The sequence below is a fragment of the Pyrus communis genome, chromosome 13, assembly GCF_963583255.1.
Source record: "Pyrus communis chromosome 13, drPyrComm1.1, whole genome shotgun sequence".
In the NCBI taxonomy this organism is placed as follows: Eukaryota; Viridiplantae; Streptophyta; class Magnoliopsida; order Rosales; family Rosaceae; genus Pyrus; species Pyrus communis.
In genome coordinates, this window is record NC_084815.1 from 3,736,045 (window position 1) to 3,760,517 (window position 24,473).

The 24,473-nt window shown below is 39.1% G+C and overlaps 2 protein-coding genes across 4 annotated transcripts; one reads left to right on the forward strand and one right to left on the reverse strand.

The window, feature by feature from the left end:
* Nucleotides 1-3,254: 3,254 nt before the first annotated feature.
* Nucleotides 3,255-6,121, forward strand: LOC137713395 (serine/arginine-rich SC35-like splicing factor SCL33). 3 transcript variants are annotated; one of them, XM_068452686.1, is made up of 6 exons: nt 3,255-3,319; nt 3,505-3,651; nt 4,316-4,393; nt 5,088-5,252; nt 5,524-5,646; nt 5,762-6,121. In XM_068452686.1, the coding sequence occupies exons 2-6, from the start codon at nt 3,515-3,517 to the stop codon at nt 5,865-5,867; spliced, it is 609 nt and encodes a 202-aa protein (XP_068308787.1). In that variant the 5' UTR covers nt 3,255-3,319; nt 3,505-3,514; the 3' UTR covers nt 5,868-6,121. The 3 variants fall into 3 exon arrangements, with proteins under 3 accessions (XP_068308787.1, XP_068308786.1, XP_068308788.1); XM_068452685.1 differs by having other exon boundaries at nt 3,291-3,319; nt 3,446-3,651; XM_068452687.1 differs by lacking the exon at nt 3,255-3,319 and having other exon boundaries at nt 3,353-3,651; nt 5,706-5,844.
* Nucleotides 6,122-6,422: 301 nt separating this feature from the next.
* On the reverse strand, nt 6,423-8,348 carry LOC137713394 (F-box/kelch-repeat protein At2g44130-like). The gene has a single exon (XM_068452684.1). The coding sequence runs from the start codon at nt 8,253-8,255 to the stop codon at nt 7,224-7,226; it is 1,032 nt and encodes a 343-aa protein (XP_068308785.1). The 5' UTR covers nt 8,256-8,348; the 3' UTR covers nt 6,423-7,223.
* Nucleotides 8,349-24,473: the final 16,125 nt, after the last annotated feature.

A 24,473-nucleotide genomic window follows, 5' to 3' on the forward strand; every position in this document is an offset into this window, starting at 1 on the left:
TTCTCAATTTCTCTCTTATGACCATTTGTCCCTACAACATAAAGCTTTCACCATCTCATTATCCCTTGTCAAAGAACCAACAAGTTTCATGCAGGCCATGCAAGATCCTAAGTGGCGTGAGGCTACGTATACTGAGATACAAGCTCTCCAAGCAAACAATACATAGACTCTCATGCCTCTCCCCACCGGCAAGAAGTTCATTGGTTGTAAATGGGTGTACAAACTGAAGCTAAAACCTGATGGCACCATAGAGCGATACAAAGCTTGTTTAGTGGCCAAAGGATATAGTTAAATTGAGGGGCTCGATTACCATGAGACATTTGCTCTGGTTGCTAAATTAGTTACCATTCGTGTGCTTCTTAGTGTTGTTGCTATTCAAAATTGGCATGTTCACCAACTGGATGTCAACAATGCGTTTTTGCATGGTGATCTTGACGAGGATATGTACATGTCCCTACCTCCCGAATTCAGACGAAAGGGGGAGACTCGAGTATGCAAGCTTAACAAATCCTTGTACGGACAATGGTTTTTGAAGCTCTCTACAACCCTTAAAACAACTGGTTTCAACCAATCAAAGGCGGATTATTCACTTTTCGTCCGATTCCACAAAGGTAGTTTCATTGCCATTCTTGTATATGTGGATGATGTAATTTTGGCAAGCAACAACATACAACACATTGAAGCAATCAAACAGTTTTTATCTAAGCAATTTAAGCTTAAGAATCTTGGTCAACTAAAGTATTTCTTAGGTATCGAGATGGCCCGATTATCAAAGGGAATTTCAATATCTCAAAGGAAATATGCACTTGAGATACTTGAAGAATCTGGGTTTCTGGGAGCTAAACCAACAAAGTTTCTGATGGATCAAAATCTGGCACTCACTTAGACTAGTGGAGAGCTCTTGAGCGACCCATCAACACATAGGCGCTTTGTGGGAAGATTGATCTACCTAACGATTACTAGACCTAACTTAGTTTATCCTGTTCATGTGCTCAATCAATTTATGGACAAGCCACGAGTCCCACACCTTGAGGCAGCACACGGGGTTCTCAGGTACCTCAAATGAACATCGGGACAAGGCATTCTTCTGTCTGCCACAAGCACAATGCAGCTAAGAGCATTTTGTGACGCGGATTGGGCTTGTTGTAAAGATACAAGATGATCAGTAACAGGTTATTGTATACTGCTTGCGCAATCACTTGTTTCTTGGAAGATGAAGAAGCAAACTACAGTAGCACGTTCAACGGCCGAAGAAGAGTATCGTTCCATGGCTACTACCTGTTGTGAAATTACGTGGTTGAAGAATGTTTTAAGAGACTTGAAAATTCAACATGATCAGCCTGTTACGTTGTTTTATGACAACCAAGCAGCATTACACATCGCTTTGAACCCAGTCTTTCATGAATGTATGAAGCACATTGAGATTGATTGTCATTTGGTACGAGAAAAAATCCATGAAGCCATGATAGAAACAACTGATATTCGAACCACAAATCAAACTGCAGATTTGTTCATGAAAGCACTCAATTCACCACAGTTTGGAGCTTTACTTGCCAAGTTGGGTGTCATCAATATACACTCCAACTTGAGGGGGAGTGTTGAAGATAATTCCAAGAAATAAGCTGAGGAATATTGTAAATTGGTTGACATTAGTTTCCTTCCTTTTATGTATGTATAGCAGACGTAATTATAGGAGATAGTCTAGGATCCTTATCCTATATAAAGATGTAATACTAGCATTGAGTTCATATAGAGATTTTATTTTTCACCAAATATTCTTCTTATAGCTTCGGACTTGGCGTCGTTGTTTTGGTCCTTATTTCGTTTGAACGATTTTTTGGAGGACTTGTTGAACTTTGGAGCGTCTCCTGCCTTCTTCTTTGCCTGAGGTTTCTTGAACGACGGTGCCATTTGTGGTCAAATGCAACAACTGATGAGCGTGTATATATATATAAAAAAAAATATATTTTGTGTATATATATAGGTCTATGGTTCTTCTAGGATTGGGGTTTTAGAGGTTTAAGGAGAAGGTGGGAGACTGAAGGAAAGAGTGGACTGCAACTAGGCGAGGGTTCAGTGCCTATTGGTCTTTTTGTTAAACAAGGTCGTTTGGTGGAGTTTATTGGGAAGTGCTGCATACACCAAATTTGTGCACTAATCACATCTGGAATTTAGCTACAATACTTATAAATATTTAATACAATCTCCTTAGGTATTATGTTAAATACTCGTAACTATTGTAACCAATCAACTTTAATACAAATTGAAATTTGATTAATGTAATAAAAATTTGTATGATGTAGAATGTGCCTCATCATTTGATGCACAAATTTAGTATATTCAGGGGTTAGGGCTGGAAATTGATAAGTGTGTGTCAAAAGTAAAAATGAGTATGTGGAGCACTATCTAAAATTTATAGGACAAATGAAGACTCATGGATGCATTTCAGCATTCGTTGACTAGTGATTCACCAGTGCTAAAAATTAAATTTAAGATGTGAGGTGTGAAATATGGGACTGCAATTCATCCATAGTCACTAATTGCTTTTAGCAGATTGAGCATTTTTTTTCAAATTCACGTTCAAACAGTCTTTTTTCAACCTAACTTAGAGTATTAATCTCTACTAATTAATAAAACATTTATTGTCAACCAAAATCCTATGAAATTACCAATTTAACCATCTAATTAAAACAGAACATGAATAAGACATAGGGGCAGAAATGTAATTTCACAAAACCAAATTTTACTTTTTTTTTTTTCAAAGTCTCACCTACATGTAATCCTAACATATCTCTAATTAAAATAAAAAATAAATAAATAAAAAGAAAAACTTCCCACTCCCACATTCTCTATCACTCTCTTCCTCTCTCTTTCTATTTTAAAAACAAAAATAAAAAATTTTCTCACACACTTTGTGTGTGTTCATATACCGATATCGGCGGTAATAAGTTAAGAACTAAAGAAAGAAGAAATTTAGTGGTTCAGGGCCCATTATCGGCGTTTTGCTCTGGGCCGCATATGAAGCAGCCATGAGGTGAGTGTTTATGGCCAGCCCACGAGCTTGATAACACATGTGAAAATTTATGAACCATTAAAAAAAAAAAAAAAAAAAAAAAAAAAAAAAGACTGGACCGTAAATCACATCCGTGAAATACATTATCAACGGTTGGATCTCTCCAAACCTCATTAAAACCCAATCCAAAGAAACACATATTAACATATCTCTCCTCAGCGGAACCTTCCCGAATGTTAGTATTTAAACGCACCCAACCTTCCGTCTGATACCCTAAGCTTCGATTGCGTTCCCAATCAATATACCGTAAGTTTCCTTCTCCTCTTCTTTAATCTAATTTTTAAAATTTTATTTAATTTATTCTATTTTTCCGATCAATTACATAAATAATTATGTGCTGATCTTCAATTTTGGGTTTGTGATTTGTTACAGTGAAATTAGGGTTTTCGATTTCAATTTCGGTTTGTAATTCGTGGTGTGGATTATTGCAGGTGAAAGAAAATGAGGGGTAGGAGCTATAGTTACAGCCCTTCGCCGCCTAGGGGTTACGGCAGGCGACGCCGTAGCCCTAGCCCGAGAGGTCGTGGTAGGGATCTTCCCACCAGTCTCTTGGTCCGCAATCTTCGCCATGACTGCAGGTATTTTGTATCTAATTCTTTTGTGTATTAATTTTGTATCTTGAAAAATATGGATTGGCGGAAAATAATTGTAAATGATTTAAAATTTATGGCTGATAGATTAAGATTGTGGATTTAGGTGTTTATTTTTTACGTTGTTAGAAGTTTTTATCATTTCTCAAAACATGTCCAAAGAACTTGTTTGGTATGAGATTCAATATTGTTTTTGAATCCTAACAATAAAAAAAGAACAGAAAAAAAAAAAAAAAAACCCTACAGCACCCCGGTGGAGTCGGGAACTTCTAGGTTCAATCGGACAGACAGATGGATTCGAATAGAGGGGTCGGAGGATAGGAGAGCTGACAGATGAGAGACAGCATTGGACGAGAGAGAAGAACTGAGGGGAGGACACAGAGAGGATAGAGATAGAGAGCTAGCAGAGAAGATTCGGAGTGAGAGGAGATTAGAGAGTTCACTTTTGTGTTTTCAAGAAGTAGGCCAATTTTGAGTTAGTTATGGATCCAGTTTTTGAAAACAGTCCTACCAAACAAGTATTCAAATTTCAAGGTGTAAAACTTAAAAAGTGTTTTTGAGTTTAAAGAGTTGGATTCAAGTAGAGGATCAAACGGGCCCTTGTATTCTGTTGCTTTTGTGAAAAAAATTATATCATGTTTGTTGTTTGCAGGCCTGAGGATTTACGCGGGCCATTTGGGCGATTTGGCCCCCTTAAGGACATATACTTGCCTAGGGATTATTATACTGGGTAAGCTTGCTTTCTATCTATGCAAATTAAGGGTTTTTGTTATTAAAGATTTGTAAGGAATGTTTGAGGTTATATTGTTCTTGATTTGAGCTAGAAAGGTCCACACGTGTGAATTTTGTCAGTTGTTTTGGTTTTGATCCTGAGTGTTTGTTGAAGTGCACTTGTTTTTGTTTTTTTTTTTTTTTTTTTTTTAATTATCTTCAACTGCTTTATTGGAATTTGGTTGTTTTATTGAAAGTGTTGAAGACACCCTTGAAGTAATAAGAGTACTGTGTTGAAGACAAGAATGAAGTAACAAGAGTGTTTATTCAAGAGATCAATGAAGTAAGTAATTGTTGAAGATGGTTTTAGTATACACGAATGTTTTGAAGAAAGTTGGTCTTAGTGTACATGAAGATTTTGAAGAAAGTTGGGTTGAAAACATTGAGAAGAAGTTGAAGTGTTGAAGAATTTCAACTCAATTTTATCCTTGACTCCGACAAGGTTAGCAGCCATTGATGTTTGCACTTGAATTGTATAAAGTGTTTGGCAATTATTTGTGCTTATCATGCTGACCAGAGCTTCGACCGTGTTATGAATTTTCCAGAATTCAAGATGTAGTTTTGGTAACATCGGTATAGTTAATGCTATTATATGGGTTTCTTTCTTGTGTAGCTTATTTTCTTGTTATACTTAATGCTATTATATGGTGCAGGGAGCCACGTGGCTTTGGATTTGTTCAGTTTGTAGACCCTGCTGATGCTGCTGATGCTAAATACCATATGGATGGTCAAATTCTCCTCGGACGGGAATTGACGGTTGTATTTGCTGAGGAGAACAGAAAGAAACCCTCGGAAATGAGGGCAAGAGATCGTGTTAGGTGAGATACCCATTAAACATTACACGTTAGTGTTCTTATTTCAAATTAATTTTAGTTTAGTATAGTTGACTACTATGACAATGCTGTGTATACTTCATTGCATCTGAATGACTCAGTTTTGTTTGCAATTTTAAATAGTTGATTTCCCATCTAATTAGTTTATACTTGTCGAACGTCTTGTACCCCACCCATTTATTTCAAATTAGTTTTGGTATAGTTTTGACTACAATTACAATGGTGTGTATTTTATCTTGTTTGTTTTTTGTTTTAGGGGTCGGTCATATGATAACAGGCGATCCCGCTCTCGCTATTCACGATCACCGTGCTATGCTCGAACATATTCTCGAAGTCCTGATTATTATTCACCTTCCCACAGGCCAAGGCGATACTCTAGGTATGGTGCTGACTTTAGTATAATATATATGTATTTGAATCCTTCTTTCCTTTATGCAGGACAGACAGAACAATCAGTAAGAGGTAACCGTTTTGGTATTTTGATGTGGATGCAGGTCAATTTCACCTAGAGATAGAAGGTACCGGGACGAATCACGCTCAAGGTCTCCCTATGGTTCAAGAAGCCGTAGCCGCAGTCGAAGCCTGGACTACTCTCAGTAGAGCGGAAGATAATAGAGGTATACCTAATCAGGAGCTAGAGATCTATATATGGTAGAAGTTGGGATATTAATAAATGGTAATTAGCGATGGTAACCATGGATTTCAGGTCGACATTAAAAGAAGGGGCTGCCTTGGTATCCTACTCTAGGTTTCTTTGTTCCGTCATTTGGCTGAATGCCCGTTGTAACATGAACTCATTTTCGAAACTAGCTGTTGTGTTGAAATGATTTGGTTGTGTAATAGAGGTTTTTTAAGTAACCATATCAAAGTTGGTCTTAGTTTACCATTTAAGTTACTAAACGTATTTATCCCTCCGTCGGATTCCGAGCCATCAAGTTGAAATTCAGCCTTTCCCAAAGTGCTTGTACCACAAAGAAGAAGAAAGAGATCACTCCGTAGACTGGGATTTCTTCTCTGTTGGACTTGCTAACAGCATCGGTGCATGATACTTACAAGTGAAGAAGAATATTATTAGACCGAGATACTAAGTGCCACAACCATCAGTATTTTAAATGTGCTCTCTCAATTTACACACTGGAGAGTGGAGATCACATAAGACGTCATGATTGCCGTGTATCTATGAGTTGAAATCACCGATAAATTTTTTATCAAGGTCCATCGTAGGACACCTTATTCTCCATTTTTAACTCACGATGGAAGTGTAGTAAGAGAGTCTTCTTTTTCACTTTTTGGCCGTCATTGGAGGAGAGAGATCTTTAAATTCACACCGTTGCCAAAAAATGTGATTGAAATTACGTCGCGAAGCTTGTAAAGTAACTCAGCCCATCTTCACTCATTACCTTTGGCGATATTTTATCCTTTTAAAAATTAATAATTTAAAAATATACTGTAGACTTAGATCTTTTCACATCCGTTCGGCATCCACATGTTGAGGCTCTTGATATGCTAAACTTAGCTTTGATTCTTCTCAATAAGTCCATTTTGGCGATTATTAAAAGACAAATTTACACAAATTCAGACTAAAAATAGCCAAAGGTTGTAGATGGCCTAAACTCGTCGCTCACTCTTCACTCAAAATCATATGTTTGTTCATGGTCTACCCATCTAATGATCGCGTGTTATTGTATATGCGAATACGATGATAGCTACATTGGCTAGAGCTGATATGCTCGGCCATTGAACGCGAATTTGAATTCTTTGAAAAAGTGATCGGATAGTGTAAACAAAATTTTAGTGCAAATGAGATTTTATAAAATTAAACAGAAGACCACAACACGTATGATATTTTTACAATTTAGTTACAAAAAGCAAAAGCTGCTTACAACTTCACTCATACATTACATACACACTCATATTTCTTTTTCCAAAAAAAAGAAAAGAAAAGAAAAAGAAAATTCAAACCTCCACGCGGCACCCGGACTGCACGAACCCAGAGAACTCCTCGGACGTTTCCATTTTCTTCAATTTACCATTCTGCCCTTCCACCAAAAAGACCCCCTGCGACGCTCCCTGGTAAGCCGACCCCGCCAAAAAGGACCATTTCCCCAACTCGAGCGCGCAAGGCCCGACCCGGACTCTCGGATCGCAGTCACCCCAACAGAAGAACTTCCCGTCTTTCCCAACCCCGACGCACGACCTCGGGCACTGACCCGCCCGCCACACGTCCTCCTCCAGCCTCCACCGACCCGACCCGGTTTCATAGATCTCCGCACTCCCCACGAACCTCCCTTGCATGTCCGTCGCGTACCCGCTGACGACCCAAAACTCCGACCCGGATACGAACCCCTCGCACTCGTCTCGGCCCTGACTCATCTCGGTCAGCTCGCTCCATTCGTTCTCCCTCACATCGTAAACCCTCGCCGATTTCATCGCGTTCTTGTTTTCGTCGTGGCCGCCGGCGATGTATATCCGCCCGTTTAGCTCGCAGGCGGCGAAGAACGACCGGGTCTCGGGCATGTCCTTCCCCCGAGTCCACCGCTGAGTCGTGAACTCGTACACAAACACGTCCCGAATCGGCTGGTAATTCGACGGGTCCCACCCGCCCATCACCACCAGCTTCCCCTCCGAGCCTGTCACCTGACAGAACATCGGAAGCCCGTGCGGGTACTTCGGAACCGGGTCGATCCGGTCCCAATTCCCACTCACAGAGTCAAAAATGGAGACCCCATAACCAGGCGGTTTAGCCGGTTTGGCCTCGTACGATCCGGTCTGAACCGGAAGAGCCTGGACCAGGCAAGCCGCCTTGTGGGTCCGCCCGGATTGCTTCCTGTGGTTATGAAATTCCCGACTTTGGACAAGGTGCTGCCATCGGCGGCAGACTCGGGAGGCGACTCGGTGAGTGGAATAGTGCAGACGGGTCAGGCACTCGTATCCGAGTTCTTCCGGCAGACCGGGAATTAACTCGGTTAGTAACTCGGCCGTTTGCATTTGGCAAATTGACAAATTTTGGATGATCAAATTGGACTTATAAAGTTTGTGTGTAGAAGAATTTGGACGCGATCGGATAGGATAATGGTCGGGGTGGGGATTCAGTTGGGTATTTATATGCAAACACCACACTCATAAATGGAGTTCTGGGGGCTGAGTCACTCCTATTAGCAGCGGATGACATATTATTTAATTTGTAAATTTTGTCAACCAATTTAATCTTATTAAGGTTATCCTTTATAGTTACTGCTCTTTTGAGTATTACTTAGGTATTGACTGGTGACTACCTTATATACTCACTTTTTGATTCGCCTTATCAAAAGATGACTTGTGCTCATTGTTTCTAAAAATCGGCGAAAAATAAAATAAAATATACACTACTTTTTTTTAACAATAAAAATATGTGTTAAAATATTATTAGGCTAAATGTAAAGGTGAGTACATAAATTACTCAATTATGAATGCCTAAGTATTGAGAGTATGCTATCAACATATCACATTTTACTTCTCACACACCTCTTGATAATTTATATCCGTTGATCTTCTTCAATTCATCTGATCTAACGGTCCAAAATTAAAAAGGTGTGTAAGAAGTAAAATAGGATGTGTAGATATCACACCCCAAGTATTATGCCACTCTTTTTGGTATGAATTTTTACAAATCTTGAATAAGAAAAATACAATATTCTTAATATAGGAGTGTGGGAAATAAATAGGCAATAAAAAATGTTTTGATATCAACTGATGTAACACGCAAATAATTGTACATAGTGCTTGACCGCGTGGACTGATGGCTTGATCTAGTCAAAGAACTAGATCAAGAGTTGGAACAAATAGTGTTCCAGTACCACAACAGCATAACGCAAACTAACGGAAAGGAAAGATGATTTAATTTATACTAGTTATAAATAAATAAATTCCCTATCCACTCACAATTCACGAAGACAAAATACATAATTGGAATATAATCATAAACCAAATCAAAATACATACTTGGAATTATCACACTAAAAAATCTTTTGTTTTCAATGAAAAAAAAATAAAAATGTGATAAAGTACAGTAACATCAAAATTTCAAAGTGAAACTCAAACGTAAATATCAAAAACTCCAATCTTTTGAATTAATTAATGTTTATCAAAAAGGGTTAAAAAATTAGGGAGTTTTAACGAAACACTCTCGGTACTGTTTATTTTAATAAAAAAAAAATATTTTTACCTTTCTTGATATTATTCACTTACACCTTTATTTGTAATTTTTTTATTAAAACTAAAGATTTTATAGACTTTTCGTTAGTATTTGTGAAGCCAAAAATAATAAAAAAGAATGTGGAGGTGACAAATGGATTCTAGGGTGAAAAAGACAAAACTACCCTTGAGGAACACCGGAACTCGTACGCGCGAGCAGTGGACAACCAGCCCTTAATCAAGTCAAAAGTGCCCAAAATAGGTATTTATTTAAATCCTATTTCATTCATCCTCATCAAATATTCTCCACAAGGCAACCCCCAAATCTTTCCTTTCAAATTATATTAATTAGCTAATTAATTGATTTATTATTCAATTAATTTATTAATTAGCTACAAACTATGAATATCACCCAAAAAACTAGCCAAGTGGCCAGTCCATCTCTTCCCAAAGGGGCCGGCCACACCCCCTATAAACACCATCATGTTCTCCAAAACCTAAGTTCTACACTCACTAAATTCTCCAAACACTTTTTCCTCAAAATTCTAACTTTGGCATCAGAGGTTCTTCAGCCAAAGCTCCCCCCCCCCTCACCCCATTCATCGTGGGCGCATGAAGCTGTTGACCTTGACCAAATGTGTTATTTGTTTTGTAAGTGCAATTTTGTCTAAGAACAAGGAGGAAGAAATTTGCATCCACAGTATTCTTAAAAAATTAAAGATGAGGAGGTACGTTGAGAAGAGGTTATGACTGGTTGTTTTAAAAGAGAGACATCTTGCCAATAAGGATAAGGGGGTTAACTACTATGGGTGGGCAAACGGGCCCTGGACCCGCGGGTAGGGGCGGGTACTAGCTGTTCTGGGCGGATTCGGGGCGGGTCGGTTCCAAGTAAATAGTAGGGCTGGACGGGTTCAAGTTTCTAAAGACACGGTCCCCCGCCTCGGACCATATCCATTAACTGTATGCTGAAATCTCACGCGTCTTACACGAGTCTCACCAAGCCTAACCTAACCTCAATCAGTTTACTTTCTCAAAGACTCCCAAACTCAAACTAAATCTTCTTTCAGCAGTCTTCCTTCTCGTATCTCGATCTCTTCCCTCTCGATCTCTCTCTCCCAGAGTCCAAACTAACTCTCATCCCTCTTGATTCTTAATATCTCTCTTTGTCGAACTCGAAGGGACGAACGACGAAGTCAGTCTCTCTCTTTATGTCGAACTCGAAGAGATGAATTATGAAGTCGAACAACAAATCAGCCATCTTCTCCGTCTGAGAAGACGAAGATTGCGAGGGGCTGTCCTTTTTTATTTCTTCAATTTTGAATCGTTGTCCAAGAAGAAGAAGATTTAAACCTTCAATCTAGCCCCAAAATTAACTTCGATATTCGTTGTCCAATATGAGAATACCCATATCCAGATTAAGCTTATCCTTGCTATTCTTTCACCTATTCATCCTTGTTCAATTCTCCCTCAAAATCTTAGCCATCAAGTATTTTTAATTTTTTTATATTGTCTATTTGATTGTTGAGAAAAACAGAGGAAAATTTTCCAGGTCCCATCACCATCGCCCAACGGAACTGTGGTGCTTCACCAGACTGATATTTAAGAGTACTTGAGGATGGATGATGAGCTTTGAATAATTAAACGGGTTTTGAGTGGTTATGACAAATGTGTTGGTGTCTAATCGAAGATTTATGCGGGTCATGTAAGTCAATCTATCAACTTTTGATCAATTCGAGTTAAAAGTCTTGTCCGATGTGGATGATTTTGTTGAACATTACTTTCAGTAGTCATTCTGAGTTTTGACATAAATTCTATATGATCAGGAACTTCTGCAAGATGATTATTCTTTCTTCAATTGTCGTATTATTCATAAATTTGTTTTTGTCGTTCTGACTTCGAATTCTCCTCTGCCTTGCGAGCTTGCTGCTCGCGATCCAGCTCGCATAACTGCTCCGGTGAAATCTCATTAGGCAGCGGAGTCTTTGTGGAGGCACCGGAACTGCTCCTCCTGCTACTTCAACCTCAGCATGCCCAAAACCAAAAAAAGTAATTAAACCCATGGACCCGTTCCGAACCGGTTCGTTTGAAACAGGCAGGGTTAGGTCCGATTCCCAAACTCAAAACGGGTAAGGCCAGGTTCCTCCAAATTTGGGCTCGGCCTGGTGATGCAAAATATATTAAGCACACAAATTAAACCCTCTTCTGACAATTGTAGCAAAGTATGTAAGTAGGGATCGTTCAAAACCGGGGATTAGGAGGGATTGCTAAACTCTTGAAAACTGACCTAAGAAGTCCAAAACAAAGTTAAAAACACTAATTTGGACTCAAAGAATGAAAAACCAAAGTTAAAACACTAAAACAAAACAAAAACTCAAAACAGCAACTAGAAGACTCAAAACTGCCTAAAAACCACTTTCTGGGCAGTTTTGAGCACCTACACTAACTTGGACGAAATTGGTTGAAAACATGACTCAAAACACTTAAAAACATGAACCAAAACAATTTCTAACTAAATTGAGACTTCAAAGTAAAGGGGGATTTGATTTGGACGAAATTAAAGTTGAGAAAACAGATTGCAAAGTAAAACTGATCTTGAAACGTTTTTGGGGTTTTTAATGGATGATGGACTAGTTAGGGGTTCTTTCTCCACACATGACAAGTATGCAAATGACTCGATTTCCAGTTATTCCTTCATAGAATTATGAATGACAATGCCCCAAATTAACCGTGACATCACTAGTTAATTCTCAAGTTTTCCTTGTGTTATTGAATTGGATGACATCATACGACAACCCAAAGCATTCTTCAAAAGTTCCTTACATGACATCATAATAAAGATACAATCAAAGATCATTACGTTCAATGAAAACTATAAGCATTAACAAAGCACTTGTGACTATGACATCATGACACTTATGCTAGGAATTGAACTTAACGCGATTGTGACTAGCAATCTTCACTACTTGTGCATATAAGTGTGTGACAATTATGTGAAACAAACTTATATTCTAGCATCATATTCATGCAAGCCAATTAAGTGTCGACCCCTAATTAACAAACACAAATACGTTATTACTCGCACAGTTAAGCCAATTGCATTCACGATTCAAGAACTCATAACTGGAATTTATCAAATCAACTTGCACACATAGTTATGGCTTCGAAATCACCCCTAACCAATAGGGGTTTAGCCACTCATGTTCATAGCAAAATGAAAGGAAAATAAATTAAACATTGAAATCATAAAACGAATTACACCTAGAATGCACCAACGACGAAGCTTGAGCATCCAAGAGTCCTTCCTTCTTTCTCCTTGCTACGGCACAAAGGTGGATGGGATGGTTGGGATGTGTTTTAGGATCAGGGATTATGGAATTGGATGGAGGATAGGCACGGCAAGGTGTAGTGTTTGGTTGGAATTGTGTTTCTAGGATTTTAGGATGTGGAGAGTGGTGTGGCTAGATGAATGGACGAAAATTGGGTGAATGAGTGATTCCCCTAGTGCCTTGCTGCAAACCCTTATTTATAGGGCTAGGAAAGGTTTTGAAACACTTAAAGGATATATGTGTGTAGCTTGGACAAGGTAGGACGGCTAGTGACAAGCTAGGAAGGCTAGGAGACAAGGTAGGACGGCTAGGAGACAAGCTAGGACGGCTAGTGACAAGCTAGGACGGCTAGTGACAAGCTAGGACGACTAGGAGACAAGGTAGGACGGCTAGGAGACAAGGTAGGACGGCTAGGAGACAAGCTAGGACGGCTAGTGACAAGCTAGGATGGCTAGGAGACAAGCTAGGACGGCTAGGAGACAAGCTAGGACGGCTAGTGACAAGCTAGGACGGCTAGGAGACAAGCTAGGACGGCTAGGAGACAAGCTAGGACGGCTAGTGACAAGCTAGGACGGCTAGTGACAAGCTAGGACGGCTAGGAGACAAGCTAGGACGGCTAGGAGACAAGCTAGGACGGCTAGTGACAAGCTAGGACGGCTTGTTCTTCCAATACAGAAATTAGGCACCATGTGTGAATAGATAAAGCCTTCTAGAAATAAGGTTTTTAGGCCCCCTTGCAGCTCCCTAACTGAATTCAAGCCTTCAAATTCGTCCATCCTCATGCCTCCATGCTTGCACTATCCAATCTTGGCCCAAAAATGCTCTAGAATGCTCCAAATTGCTTCTTTTTGCATACTTTGACACTAAAACCTGAAATTGCACGAAAATGACTTTAAACACTAAACTAACTAAGGAAAAACAACATAAATGCATGAGAACAAGCCAATTAAGTCACATAAAAATGCTCCTATCAAATTCCCCCACACTTAGCTTTTGCTAGTCCTCGAGCAAAACAAAGAAATAAAACAAGACAAAACAAACAAACATAATCTAAACCTTCCAACGTTTGCCTCAGGGATTTCCAATGCACATGACATGTTAAAGATTATCATTCCCACAGATTTGAGTCAATTTAACACTTAAGCACATGCTTAATCATAGTCACTACTTACTAGTTCACAATTAACCAATTAAAACAATGTTTTGAATGTAGTAACATGCCTTAGAGAATTCCCTCAATCCTTAATAGATTTGCACTCTATTTTCACTCAGATTTTCTAACTACACACCCTATACTAGTTATATGTGAGAGAATTGATGTAGATATAAAAACGAATGCTCACATATATGTATCACAAAGAACGCAATTTCCGGACTTAATAGGCATGTTTAGATATGATCTCATGAATGGAATGCTACTACTTAGATGCGAGAACCAGTGACACCATATGCTCATACCAAATTCAAACTCAACAAATTGAAACACATAACACTCAAGATAGAAGTTTAAGGGTTGCAACGGGGCTTGGGGTATTGGTTAACAAAGAAAGGATAGGGAAAACAAACGTTCTTCAAGCATTAGTAAGCAAAGTAATGAAGTTAAGACTTAGAATTCACTTAGTTTGCAGAAATTAACTTAAAAATACAAGGGGAAGACTTTAAACAACTTCTTGGGGCCGAATTCAACTTTTTGGACCCTTTCTTCAACAAACAACACCTTGGAACTTTTTTTCTCATATTGTTCAACTCTTTTCATACTTTATTTATTTATTTTTTTTTCACGAATTTTTCTTTTCTTTTCTTTCTACCCGTGCTTATGGCACATAATTCTCAAAATAAAAACTTCCCCCACACTTGGTTTCTGTCATAAAGGAATTCCATTTGAATCATGCTTACTATACTTTAAGAACGAGGGTATGGATAGTCCTAATCTAGGCTAGGTGAGGGTAATGTGGGTTAACAAAGAAAAGGCTAAACAAGGCTCAATGGGGTTAACACCTAAACATATAATGGAGTAGGGCACACGGCTTTTTGGCTAAAGTGGTGGTCACTACACAACTTCATCTTGAATATGTGTTATGCTAATCAATACCATGCTTTGAATGAAATGGGCATGACTTCTAGTGTTTGGAACTAAATGATGAAACGCCTTCTAAGTAGCAACCAAGCAAAGAATAATGAGATCATGCAACGATTTTAGAAAACAAAGAATGCACAGATTTGAACTCTCCAAATAAACGTTTAGGTTCAAGTCTCACAAGGTTGTAGCGTTAATTTGAGTTCCTTCCTTCAAGCATGTTACAAAAACTGATTTTTTATTTTTATTTTTATTTTTATTTTTTATGATTGCATGTGAATTCATAAGTTATAACCACAACCAAGCATAAACATAGAGTAAATCAAACTTTCATCCATGTTAATCACTCTCTTTAACAGCCATGTATTTAAAAACCAAATCCTCATCATTGTGTTGGAAGGTACCCTAAGACACAAACAAACACACAAAAACAACTCTTTTTTGGGTTTTTTAAAACAAATTTTTCAAATTTTTCTTTGATTTACGGATTTTTACTTCAAAACATACTAAAACACACCAAAACTGCTTAAAAACACTTAAAAACAGCAAGGAACAAGTTTTGAAATAATGGGTGATAAAATCCCACGAATTTGAATGAAAAACACTTAGTTACCCCCCCACACTTAAATCAAACATTGTCCTCAATGTTTTAAGCATAGAATCACACAAAGAAACACACAAACAGCAAGTAAAACAACTAAATAGGCAGATTAGAAGGAATCAACAAAGAGAAGGGTTTAGGAACGCAAATCTGGAATTGGAGTGCTTTCTAGGTCTTCCTTTGTTGAATGGCATGGGTTGCCTCCCAAGTAGCGCTTTCTTTAACGTCTTGCAGCCGGACGAAGAACACGTTCAGGCACCATTGGTGCCCACGGCATGGAGTGAGATCTCCTCCACAACCTGCCCCATGGCATTCTCATAGTATGGCTTCAATCTATGTCCGTTGACCTTGAATTCCACCCCATTCCTTAAGCTTTGGACTTGAACTGCACCATGTGGGAAAACATTAGTAACAACAAAAGGTCCAATCCATTTAGAACGTAACTTTCCGGGAAATAAACGTAAACGAGAATTAAAAAGTAAAACTTTATGCCCAATTGTGAAGGTTTTGCCCCTAATCATCTTGTCATGAAACGCCTTCGTCTTTTCCTTGTAAATGCGGGCATTCTCGTAGGCTTCATTCCTTAGTTCCTCAAGCTCATTCAATTGGAGCTTCCGATGCATTCCAGCAGCATCTAAGTTTAAATTGAACGTTTTGATGGCCCAATGTGCCTTATGCTCTAGCTCCACGGGTAAGTGACAAGGTTTTCCATAAACTAGCCGAAATGGAGACATCCCTAGGGGTGTTTTGTAGGCAGTGCGATATGCCCATAGTGCATCGTCTAAACGCATGCTCCAATCCTTCCGGTTAGGCCCCACGGTCTTCTCCAAGATTTGCTTGACCTCTCTATTTGATACTTCGGCTTGGCCACTTGTTTGTGGGTGATAAGGTGTTGAAACCTTATGCTTGACATTGTACTTCTTGAAGAGTGCCTCAATGGTCCTATTGCAGAAATGTGAACCTCCATCACTTATAAATACCCGCGGCATCCCAAATCTAGAGAAAATGTTAGTCTTGATGAAATCTGAAACCACTCTAGAATCGTTAGTACGGGTAGCTTTTGCTTCTACCCATTTAGAAACATAATCAACCGCAAGCAAAATATAAGTGAAACCAAATGAAGAAGGAAAAGGACCCATGAAATCAATACCCCAAACATCAAAGATTTCAACATTGAAGATGGGTGTTTGCGGCATTTGGTCTTTTGCACCAATAGAACCTGTTCTTTGACATCTATCACATGTTAAGCAAAACATTCTAGCATCTTTGAACAATGTAGGCCAATAAAAACCAGATTCTAACACTTTACGAGCTGTCCTTTGGGTACCAAAATGGCCTCCACATGCATAAGAATGACAAAATGCTAGAATTGAGTTAAAATCAGAAGTTGGCACACATCTTCTAATAATCTGATCTGGGCAATATTTCCATAGATATGGATCATCCCACACATAAAATCTTGCATCATGTATCAATTTATCACGTTGGACCTTGCTTAGGGTGTTAGGAACTTGCTTAGTCACCAAGAAATTGACCAAATCGGCATACCAAGGGGTACTTACCTCAATGGACAGAAGTTGTTCATCCGGAAACATCTCAGAAATGGGGAGGGACTCTTCTTCACGCACCAATCTACTCAAGTGGTCAGCCACCACGTTTTCACAACCTTTCTTGTCCCTAATTTCAATATCGAACTCTTGAAGTAGGAGCATCCAACGAATGAGCCTTGGTTTGGCCTCCTTTTTGGTGAAAAGATACTTCAAGGCTGCATGGTCAGTGAAAACAATTACTTTAGTGCCAATAAGATATGATCTAAACTTATCTAAAGCAAATACAACCGCCAAGAGTTCTTTTTCGGTTGTAGAATAATTCAATTGAGCATCATTTAAAGTGCGGGAAGCATAATAAATAACATGTGACTGTTTATTTTTCCTTTGACCCAAAACAGCCCCAAGTGCATAATCCGAGGCATCACACATCAATTCAAATGGAATGGACCAATCCAGGGGAGTTATGATGGGTGCCGTGGTTAGGAGCTCTTTGAGATGCTTGAATGACTTCTCGCATGCCTCGTTGAACTCAAAAGACACATCTTTTTGGAGGAGGCGGCATAGGGGTTGTGCAATCTTGGAAAAGTCCTTGATAAATCGTCTATAGAATCCTGCATGACCAAGAAAAGAACGAACCTCTCTAACCGAAGTAGGAGAGGGTAAGTAGCGTACAAGATCTACTTTAGACTTATCAACTTCAATTCCTTTTTCAGAGATTATATGACCCAAAACAATACCTTGTTTAACCATAAAATGGCATTTTTCCCAATTTAAAACAAGGTTTGTTTCAACACAACGTTTCAAGATTAACGTGAGATTATCCAAGCATTTATCAAAAGAATCACCAAAAACACTATAGTCATCCATGAATATTTCAATAATCCTTTCAACATAATCAGAAAATATGCTTACCATACACCTTTGAAACGTGGCAGGGGCATTGCACAAACCAAATGGCATGCGTCGATATGCAAATGTTCCAAAGGGACAAGTAAAAGTGGTCTTTTCTTGATCATCCGGGGCAATGACAATTTGATTATAACCTGAATATCCATCAAGAAAGCAATAAAAAGAATGACCCGCTAACCTTTCCAACATTTGATCTAGGAACGGCAATGGGAAGTGGTCCTTCCTTGTGGTGGCATTTATCTTCCTATAATCGATGCATACACGCCAACCGGTTTGGATTCTCATGGGTACAAGCTCATTCTCGGCATTCTCCACAACCGTCACTCCGGATTTCTTAGGCACACATTGGATAGGTGAAACCCAACGACTATCGGAGATAGGATAAATGACTCCACAATCAAGAAGTTTGATTATCTCTTTTTTCACAACTTCCATCATTGGAGGGTTAAGACGGCGTTGAGCCTCTCTAGTTGGTTTGGTCCCCTCCTCAAGAAATATGTGATGCATACAAGTTGTGGGGCTTATACCTTTGATATCGGCCAATGTCCATCCTAGGGCAGATTTGTACTCCTTCAACACATGCATGAGTTTTTCCTCCTCTTGTGCCGTGAGGGATGATGATATGATGGCAGGCAATGTCTCATTTTTTCCCAAGAAAATGTACTTCAAATGGCTTGGCAAAGGTTTGAGTTCAAGGATAGGTGCCTGAATTATGGATGGAAGCAACTTGTTAGTCGAAATGGGAATGGACTCTTTGTTAGGAAACTTACCATCATGTATTGGTGATGACTCAAGGGCAGCAACTACTTCAAGAAAATCCTCACTAGGAGGCACGGCATAAGATAGTGTATTTGTGCCGTGGGGTTGCATGGATGTTGCTCCCTTGGTTTTGACTTCTACACCACTTGTAATGACTTTTTCAAGCATATCATCATTCAAATCTTCAAGGTATCCCTGCGCCAAAGAGTCAACAGTATCAATAGAGAAACATGAATGATCTTCACTAGGATACTTAATAGAATCGGAAAGATTGAAATTAACAACTTCCCCATCAAATTCCATGGACAAAGTTCCATTAAACACGTCAATCTTAGTCCGGGCCGTTTTCATGAATGGCCTTCCAAGTAGAATGGGCAGCGAGGTTGCATGATCCGATTCATCTATCTCAAGGACATAGAAATCCGCCGGAAAGATCAAATGATTAACCTGCACCAAAACATCTTCCAAAACTCCCTTTGGATAGGCATTAGATCTATCGGCCAATTGTATGATAACACCATCCTTTTTCAATGCTCCTAGGTTCATAGATGCATATATGGAATATGGCATAACATTTATAGAAGCACCTAAGTCAAGCATAGCAGATTCAAATCTAGTGTTACCTATGACACAAGGAATGGTGAAACTACCCGGATCTTTGCATTTGGGAGGTAGTTTGCGTTGCAAGATGGCGGACACATTCTCACCTACTTTTACCACTTCCTTGGTCGACATCCTCTTCCTAGTGGTGCACAACTCCTTCAAAAACTTGGCGTATCTAGGGACTTGCTTGATTGCATCCAACAAGGGTATGTTCACTTGAACTTTCCTAAATGTCTCAAGGATGTCCTTTTCAGCTTCTTCCTTCCTTGTTTGCATAAACCTACTAGGAAAAGGAGCATTCGAAGGAAAAGCATTAGTAGAAACTGAATTTGACACATTCTTACCCTTTTTGGCCGAATTAGACAGTTTTGGGGCACTAGGAACTTGCGGCAAAGACTCTCCCACCTTTGCCGTGGGTTTGCTTGATTCTTCCTCTTCAATTTGCAAGTTTTCATCACCTTTGGGACCTGATTGTGATGGTGTAGGATCTGCCCCAATCTCTTCTCCACTTCTCAAGGTTATGGCCTTTGCACTTTCGAAGCTTCCCTTTGGATTTGGAACGGTGGAACTAGGGAGCTTTCCTTGTTCACGAAACTGCCCCATAAACTCGGCAATTTGCCCCATTTGTTTCTCCAATTGATCCACCCTTTTGTCTTGGTTTTGCATAGCCTTAGCTTGATCGTCCTGCCCATTAGACAACTTAGTTAGTATCTTAAGAAGTGCATCATTGTCAAGGGACGTACCTGAGGCACTTGGGCCGGATTGGGCTTGATTTTGGGGTGGGCCGTAGGTTTTGGGAAAGAACCCAGGGGGTTGTTGCCTAAAGCCTCCTTGGTTTTGAGATTGTTGGGGCTCCCTCCATTTGAAATTTGGGTGGTCTCTCCAACCGGGATTATATGTGTTGGAATAAGGATCGTTCCTTGGTTGGTTTTGGCCTTGAAACCCAATTGCATTGGCGCTTTCCCATCCACCATTTTCAATCAACTGTGGACATTTTTCAGAGGCATGTCCATGCATAGAACATACGCCACATACAATTGGTCCTTGCATCTTCATGCCCTCGGCCAACTGAGACACAATAGAAGTAAGATTAGCCAATTGTGAATTAATGTCAGAAGTAGAACTTACCTCATGAACATGTTGCCGTGGGGGTCCTCTTTGGCCTACTCCTTCGTATTGTTGATCGTTCAACGCTCGATTAGAAATCAAGGTCTTGGCAGCCATAGGTGTTTTGTCCACTAATGCTCCACCTGCCGAGGCATCGAGCATTTGACGTTCTAATGGTAGGAGGCCCTCGTAGAAGTATTGCAAAAGTAGCTCCTCCTTCATCTGATGTTGTGGACAAGAAGCAACAAGTGATTTAAAACGTTCATAGTATGCAGGAAAAGACTCACCTTCATCTTGTTGAATTCCACTTATTTTTTTACGAAGAAGAATGATGCGAGAAGTTGGGAAAAACTTCTCCAAAAACGCTCTTTTCATACTCTCCCATGAAGTGACAGTGCCAGGAGCCAACTCGTATAACCAATCCTTAGCTTTATCCATTAAAGAGAACGGAAAAGCTTTCATCTTCAAAATACTTCCGTCAACATTGACGGGAGTCATGCTTGAACAAACTACTTCAAACTCTTTAAGATGCTTGTTTGGATCTTCCATGGAAAGCCCATGGTATTTAGGAATGTGGTGCAACAAGCTTGACTTCAACTCGAATTCATCGGTCTTGCCTTGGGCAGCCGCGGGGTATTGAATGCATAATGGTGCGGCATTGGCCAACCCTGAGGCCGAAAGCTCTTTAATGGTCCGATTGTCCGCTGCCATAACTTCTTCTTCCACTTCTTCAAACTCAGATTCGGCCTCTGAACTTGAACTAGGTTCACTATGTTTGGGATGCCTCCTCTTTCTTCTCAAATCACGTTCAAAATCGTCGTTAAAGTCTAAGATATGTGCATGCACAGTTTGAGAACTCCGCGTCATGCACTAGTACCTAAAAAAAAACAAGAAACAAAAATAGGTCAGAAACTAAAACAAAATCAGAAACAAAGTGAAATAAATGAAACAAAAACAATCCAAGGGATTTAGCAAAGTTGCTAATCCCCGGCAACGGCGCCAAAAATTTGATGCAAAATATATTAAGCACACAAATTAAACCCTCTTCTGACAATTGTAGCAAAGTATGTAAGTAGGGATCGTTCAAAACCGGGGATTAGGAGGGATTGCTAAACTCTTGAAAACTGACCTAAGAAGTCCAAAACAAAGTTAAAAACACTAATTTGGACTCAAAGAATGAAAAACCAAAGTTAAAACACTAAAACAAAACAAAAACTCAAAACAGCAACTAGAAGACTCAAAACTGCCTAAAAACCACTTTCTGGGCAGTTTTGAGCACCTACACTAACTTGGACGAAATTGGTTGAAAACATGACTCAAAACACTTAAAAACATGAACCAAAACAATTTCTAACTAAATTGAGACTTCAAAGTAAAGGGGGATTTGATTTGGACGAAATTAAAGTTGAGAAAACAGATTGCAAAGTAAAACTGATCTTGAAACGTTTTTGGGGTTTTTAATGGATGATGGACTAGTTAGGGGTTCTTTCTCCACACATGACAAGTATGCAAATGACTCGATTTCCAGTTATTCCTTCATAGAATTATGAATGACAATGCCCCAAATTAACCGTGACATCACTAGTTAATTCTCAAGTTTTCCTTGTGTTATTGAATTGGATGACATCATACGACAACCCAAAGCATTCTTCAAAAGTTCCTTACATGACATCATAATAAAGATACAATCAAAGATCATTACGTTCAATGAAAACTATAAGCATTAACAAAGCACTTGTGACTATGACATCATGACACTTATGCTAGGAATTGAACTTAACGCGATTGTGACTAGCAATCTTCACTACTTGTGCATATAAGTGTGTGACAATTATGTGAAACAAACTTATATTCTAGCATCATATTCATGCAAGCCAATTAAGTGTCGACCCCTAATTAACAAACACAAATACGTTATTACTCGCACAGTTAAGCCAATTGCATTCACGATTCAAGAACTCATAACTGGAATTTATCAAATCAACTTGCACACATAGTTATGGCTTCGAAATCACCCCTAACCAATAGGGGTTTAGCCACTCATGTTCATAGCAAAATGAAAGGAAAATAAATTAAACATTGAAATCATAAAACGAATTACACCTAGAATGCACCAACGACGAAGCTTGAGCATCCAAAAGTCCTTCCTTCTTTCTCCTTGCTACGGCACAAAGGTGGATGGGATGGTTGGGATGTGTTTTAGGATCAGGGATTATGGAATTGGATGGAGGATAGGCACGGCAAGGTGTAGTGTTTGGTTGGAATTGTGTTTCTAGGATTTTAGGATGTGGAGAGTGGTGTGGCTAGATGAATGGACGAAAATTGGGTGAATGAGTGATTCCCCTAGTGCCTTGCTGCAAACCCTTATTTATAGGGCTAGGAAAGGTTTTGAAACACTTAAAGGATATATGTGTGTAGCTTGGACAAGGTAGGACGGCTAGTGACAAGCTAGGAAGGCTAGGAGACAAGGTAGGACGGCTAGGAGACAAGCTAGGACGGCTAGTGACAAGCTAGGACGGCTAGTGACAAGCTAGGACGACTAGGAGACAAGGTAGGACGGCTAGGAGACAAGGTAGGACGGCTAGGAGACAAGCTAGGACGGCTAGTGACAAGCTAGGATGGCTAGGAGACAAGCTAGGACGGCTAGGAGACAAGCTAGGACGGCTAGTGACAAGCTAGGACGGCTAGGAGACAAGCTAGGACGGCTAGGAGACAAGCTAGGACGGCTAGTGACAAGCTAGGACGGCTTGTTCTTCCAATACAGAAATTAGGCACCATGTGTGAATAGATAAAGCCTTCTAGAAATAAGGTTTTTAGGCCCCCTTGCAGCTCCCTAACTGAATTCAAGCCTTCAAATTCGTCCATCCTCATGCCTCCATGCTTGCACTATCCAATCTTGGCCCAAAAATGCTCTAGAATGCTCCAAATTGCTTCTTTTTGCATACTTTGACACTAAAACCTGAAATTGCACGAAAATGACTTTAAACACTAAACTAACTAAGGAAAAACAACATAAATGCATGAGAACAAGCCAATTAAGTCACATAAAAATGCTCCTATCACCTGGCTCGTGCCCAGCCCTATTGACTACGTGTGGAAACGAAGGAAAGGGTTCGTGTCACATGTAACCATGTTGTCGGGTTTTGCAGGAAAAAAAGTAAAGAAAATGTTCTGGAACAAATCCAACGTGGAAGGATGGATGTATGAAGATCGGTGTTATCTACATATTTATTTTTACTTTTCACACACAATTCTTAAGTTTCAGCCATCGAATCGATAGAATTGGAACAGATTAATGAAAAAAATTAATAAGAATGTATAGAGATAAAAAGGTGTGTGTATATCTTATCTGGATAAAGGCTTTGGTTCATATCATCCATTTCTTTTGGTTATGTGAGCAAGTTACATAAAACGGATGTATAGCATTTTGATCTAATATTATAATGTCACGTGTTAAAAAATTTACACATATTATTATTTTATTAAAACGAAATGTTACAGTGGCGAATAAATGGATATGTTTGGCTTGATATTATAGACAAAGAATAAATGATTATGTTTTCGAACCGTCTCCTTTGGAAACCATAAATTTTAGATTTGACAGCTTATGTGGTACTTTTTTGACATTTTTTAAAGTTTTTTTCTTCACTCGATATGTCAAATTTTCAAATATGAACTACAAATTTTACTAAGGGTTGTGAACTAATGAACTGGTGATAATAATGTAGGTTGATTTGTTATCTATGAGAGTCAACGTAAGAACATTACCTACGATTAAAAAAACACTATTAAACTAGGAGTGTGCTATTTACACACCTCATTTTATTTCTTACATATTCTTTTAATTTTCAATTATTGAATCGAGTGAATTTAAGCAGATCAAAAAATAGAAATTAACAAGAAGCTTATGAAAAGTAAAAGACGTGTTTAAGATTAAAAACCTACAATATCAGTGATATATTTTTAGCAAATTTGTTTCTTTCTTTTAGTAATTTTGTATACATGTTGAATGGTTGATGTGAATAGCATTCAATATCCGTCGAAGCTGTGTGAAAGCCCCCCACGCATTAAAAGAACCAAATCAGTGGATGGTTTTGAGTT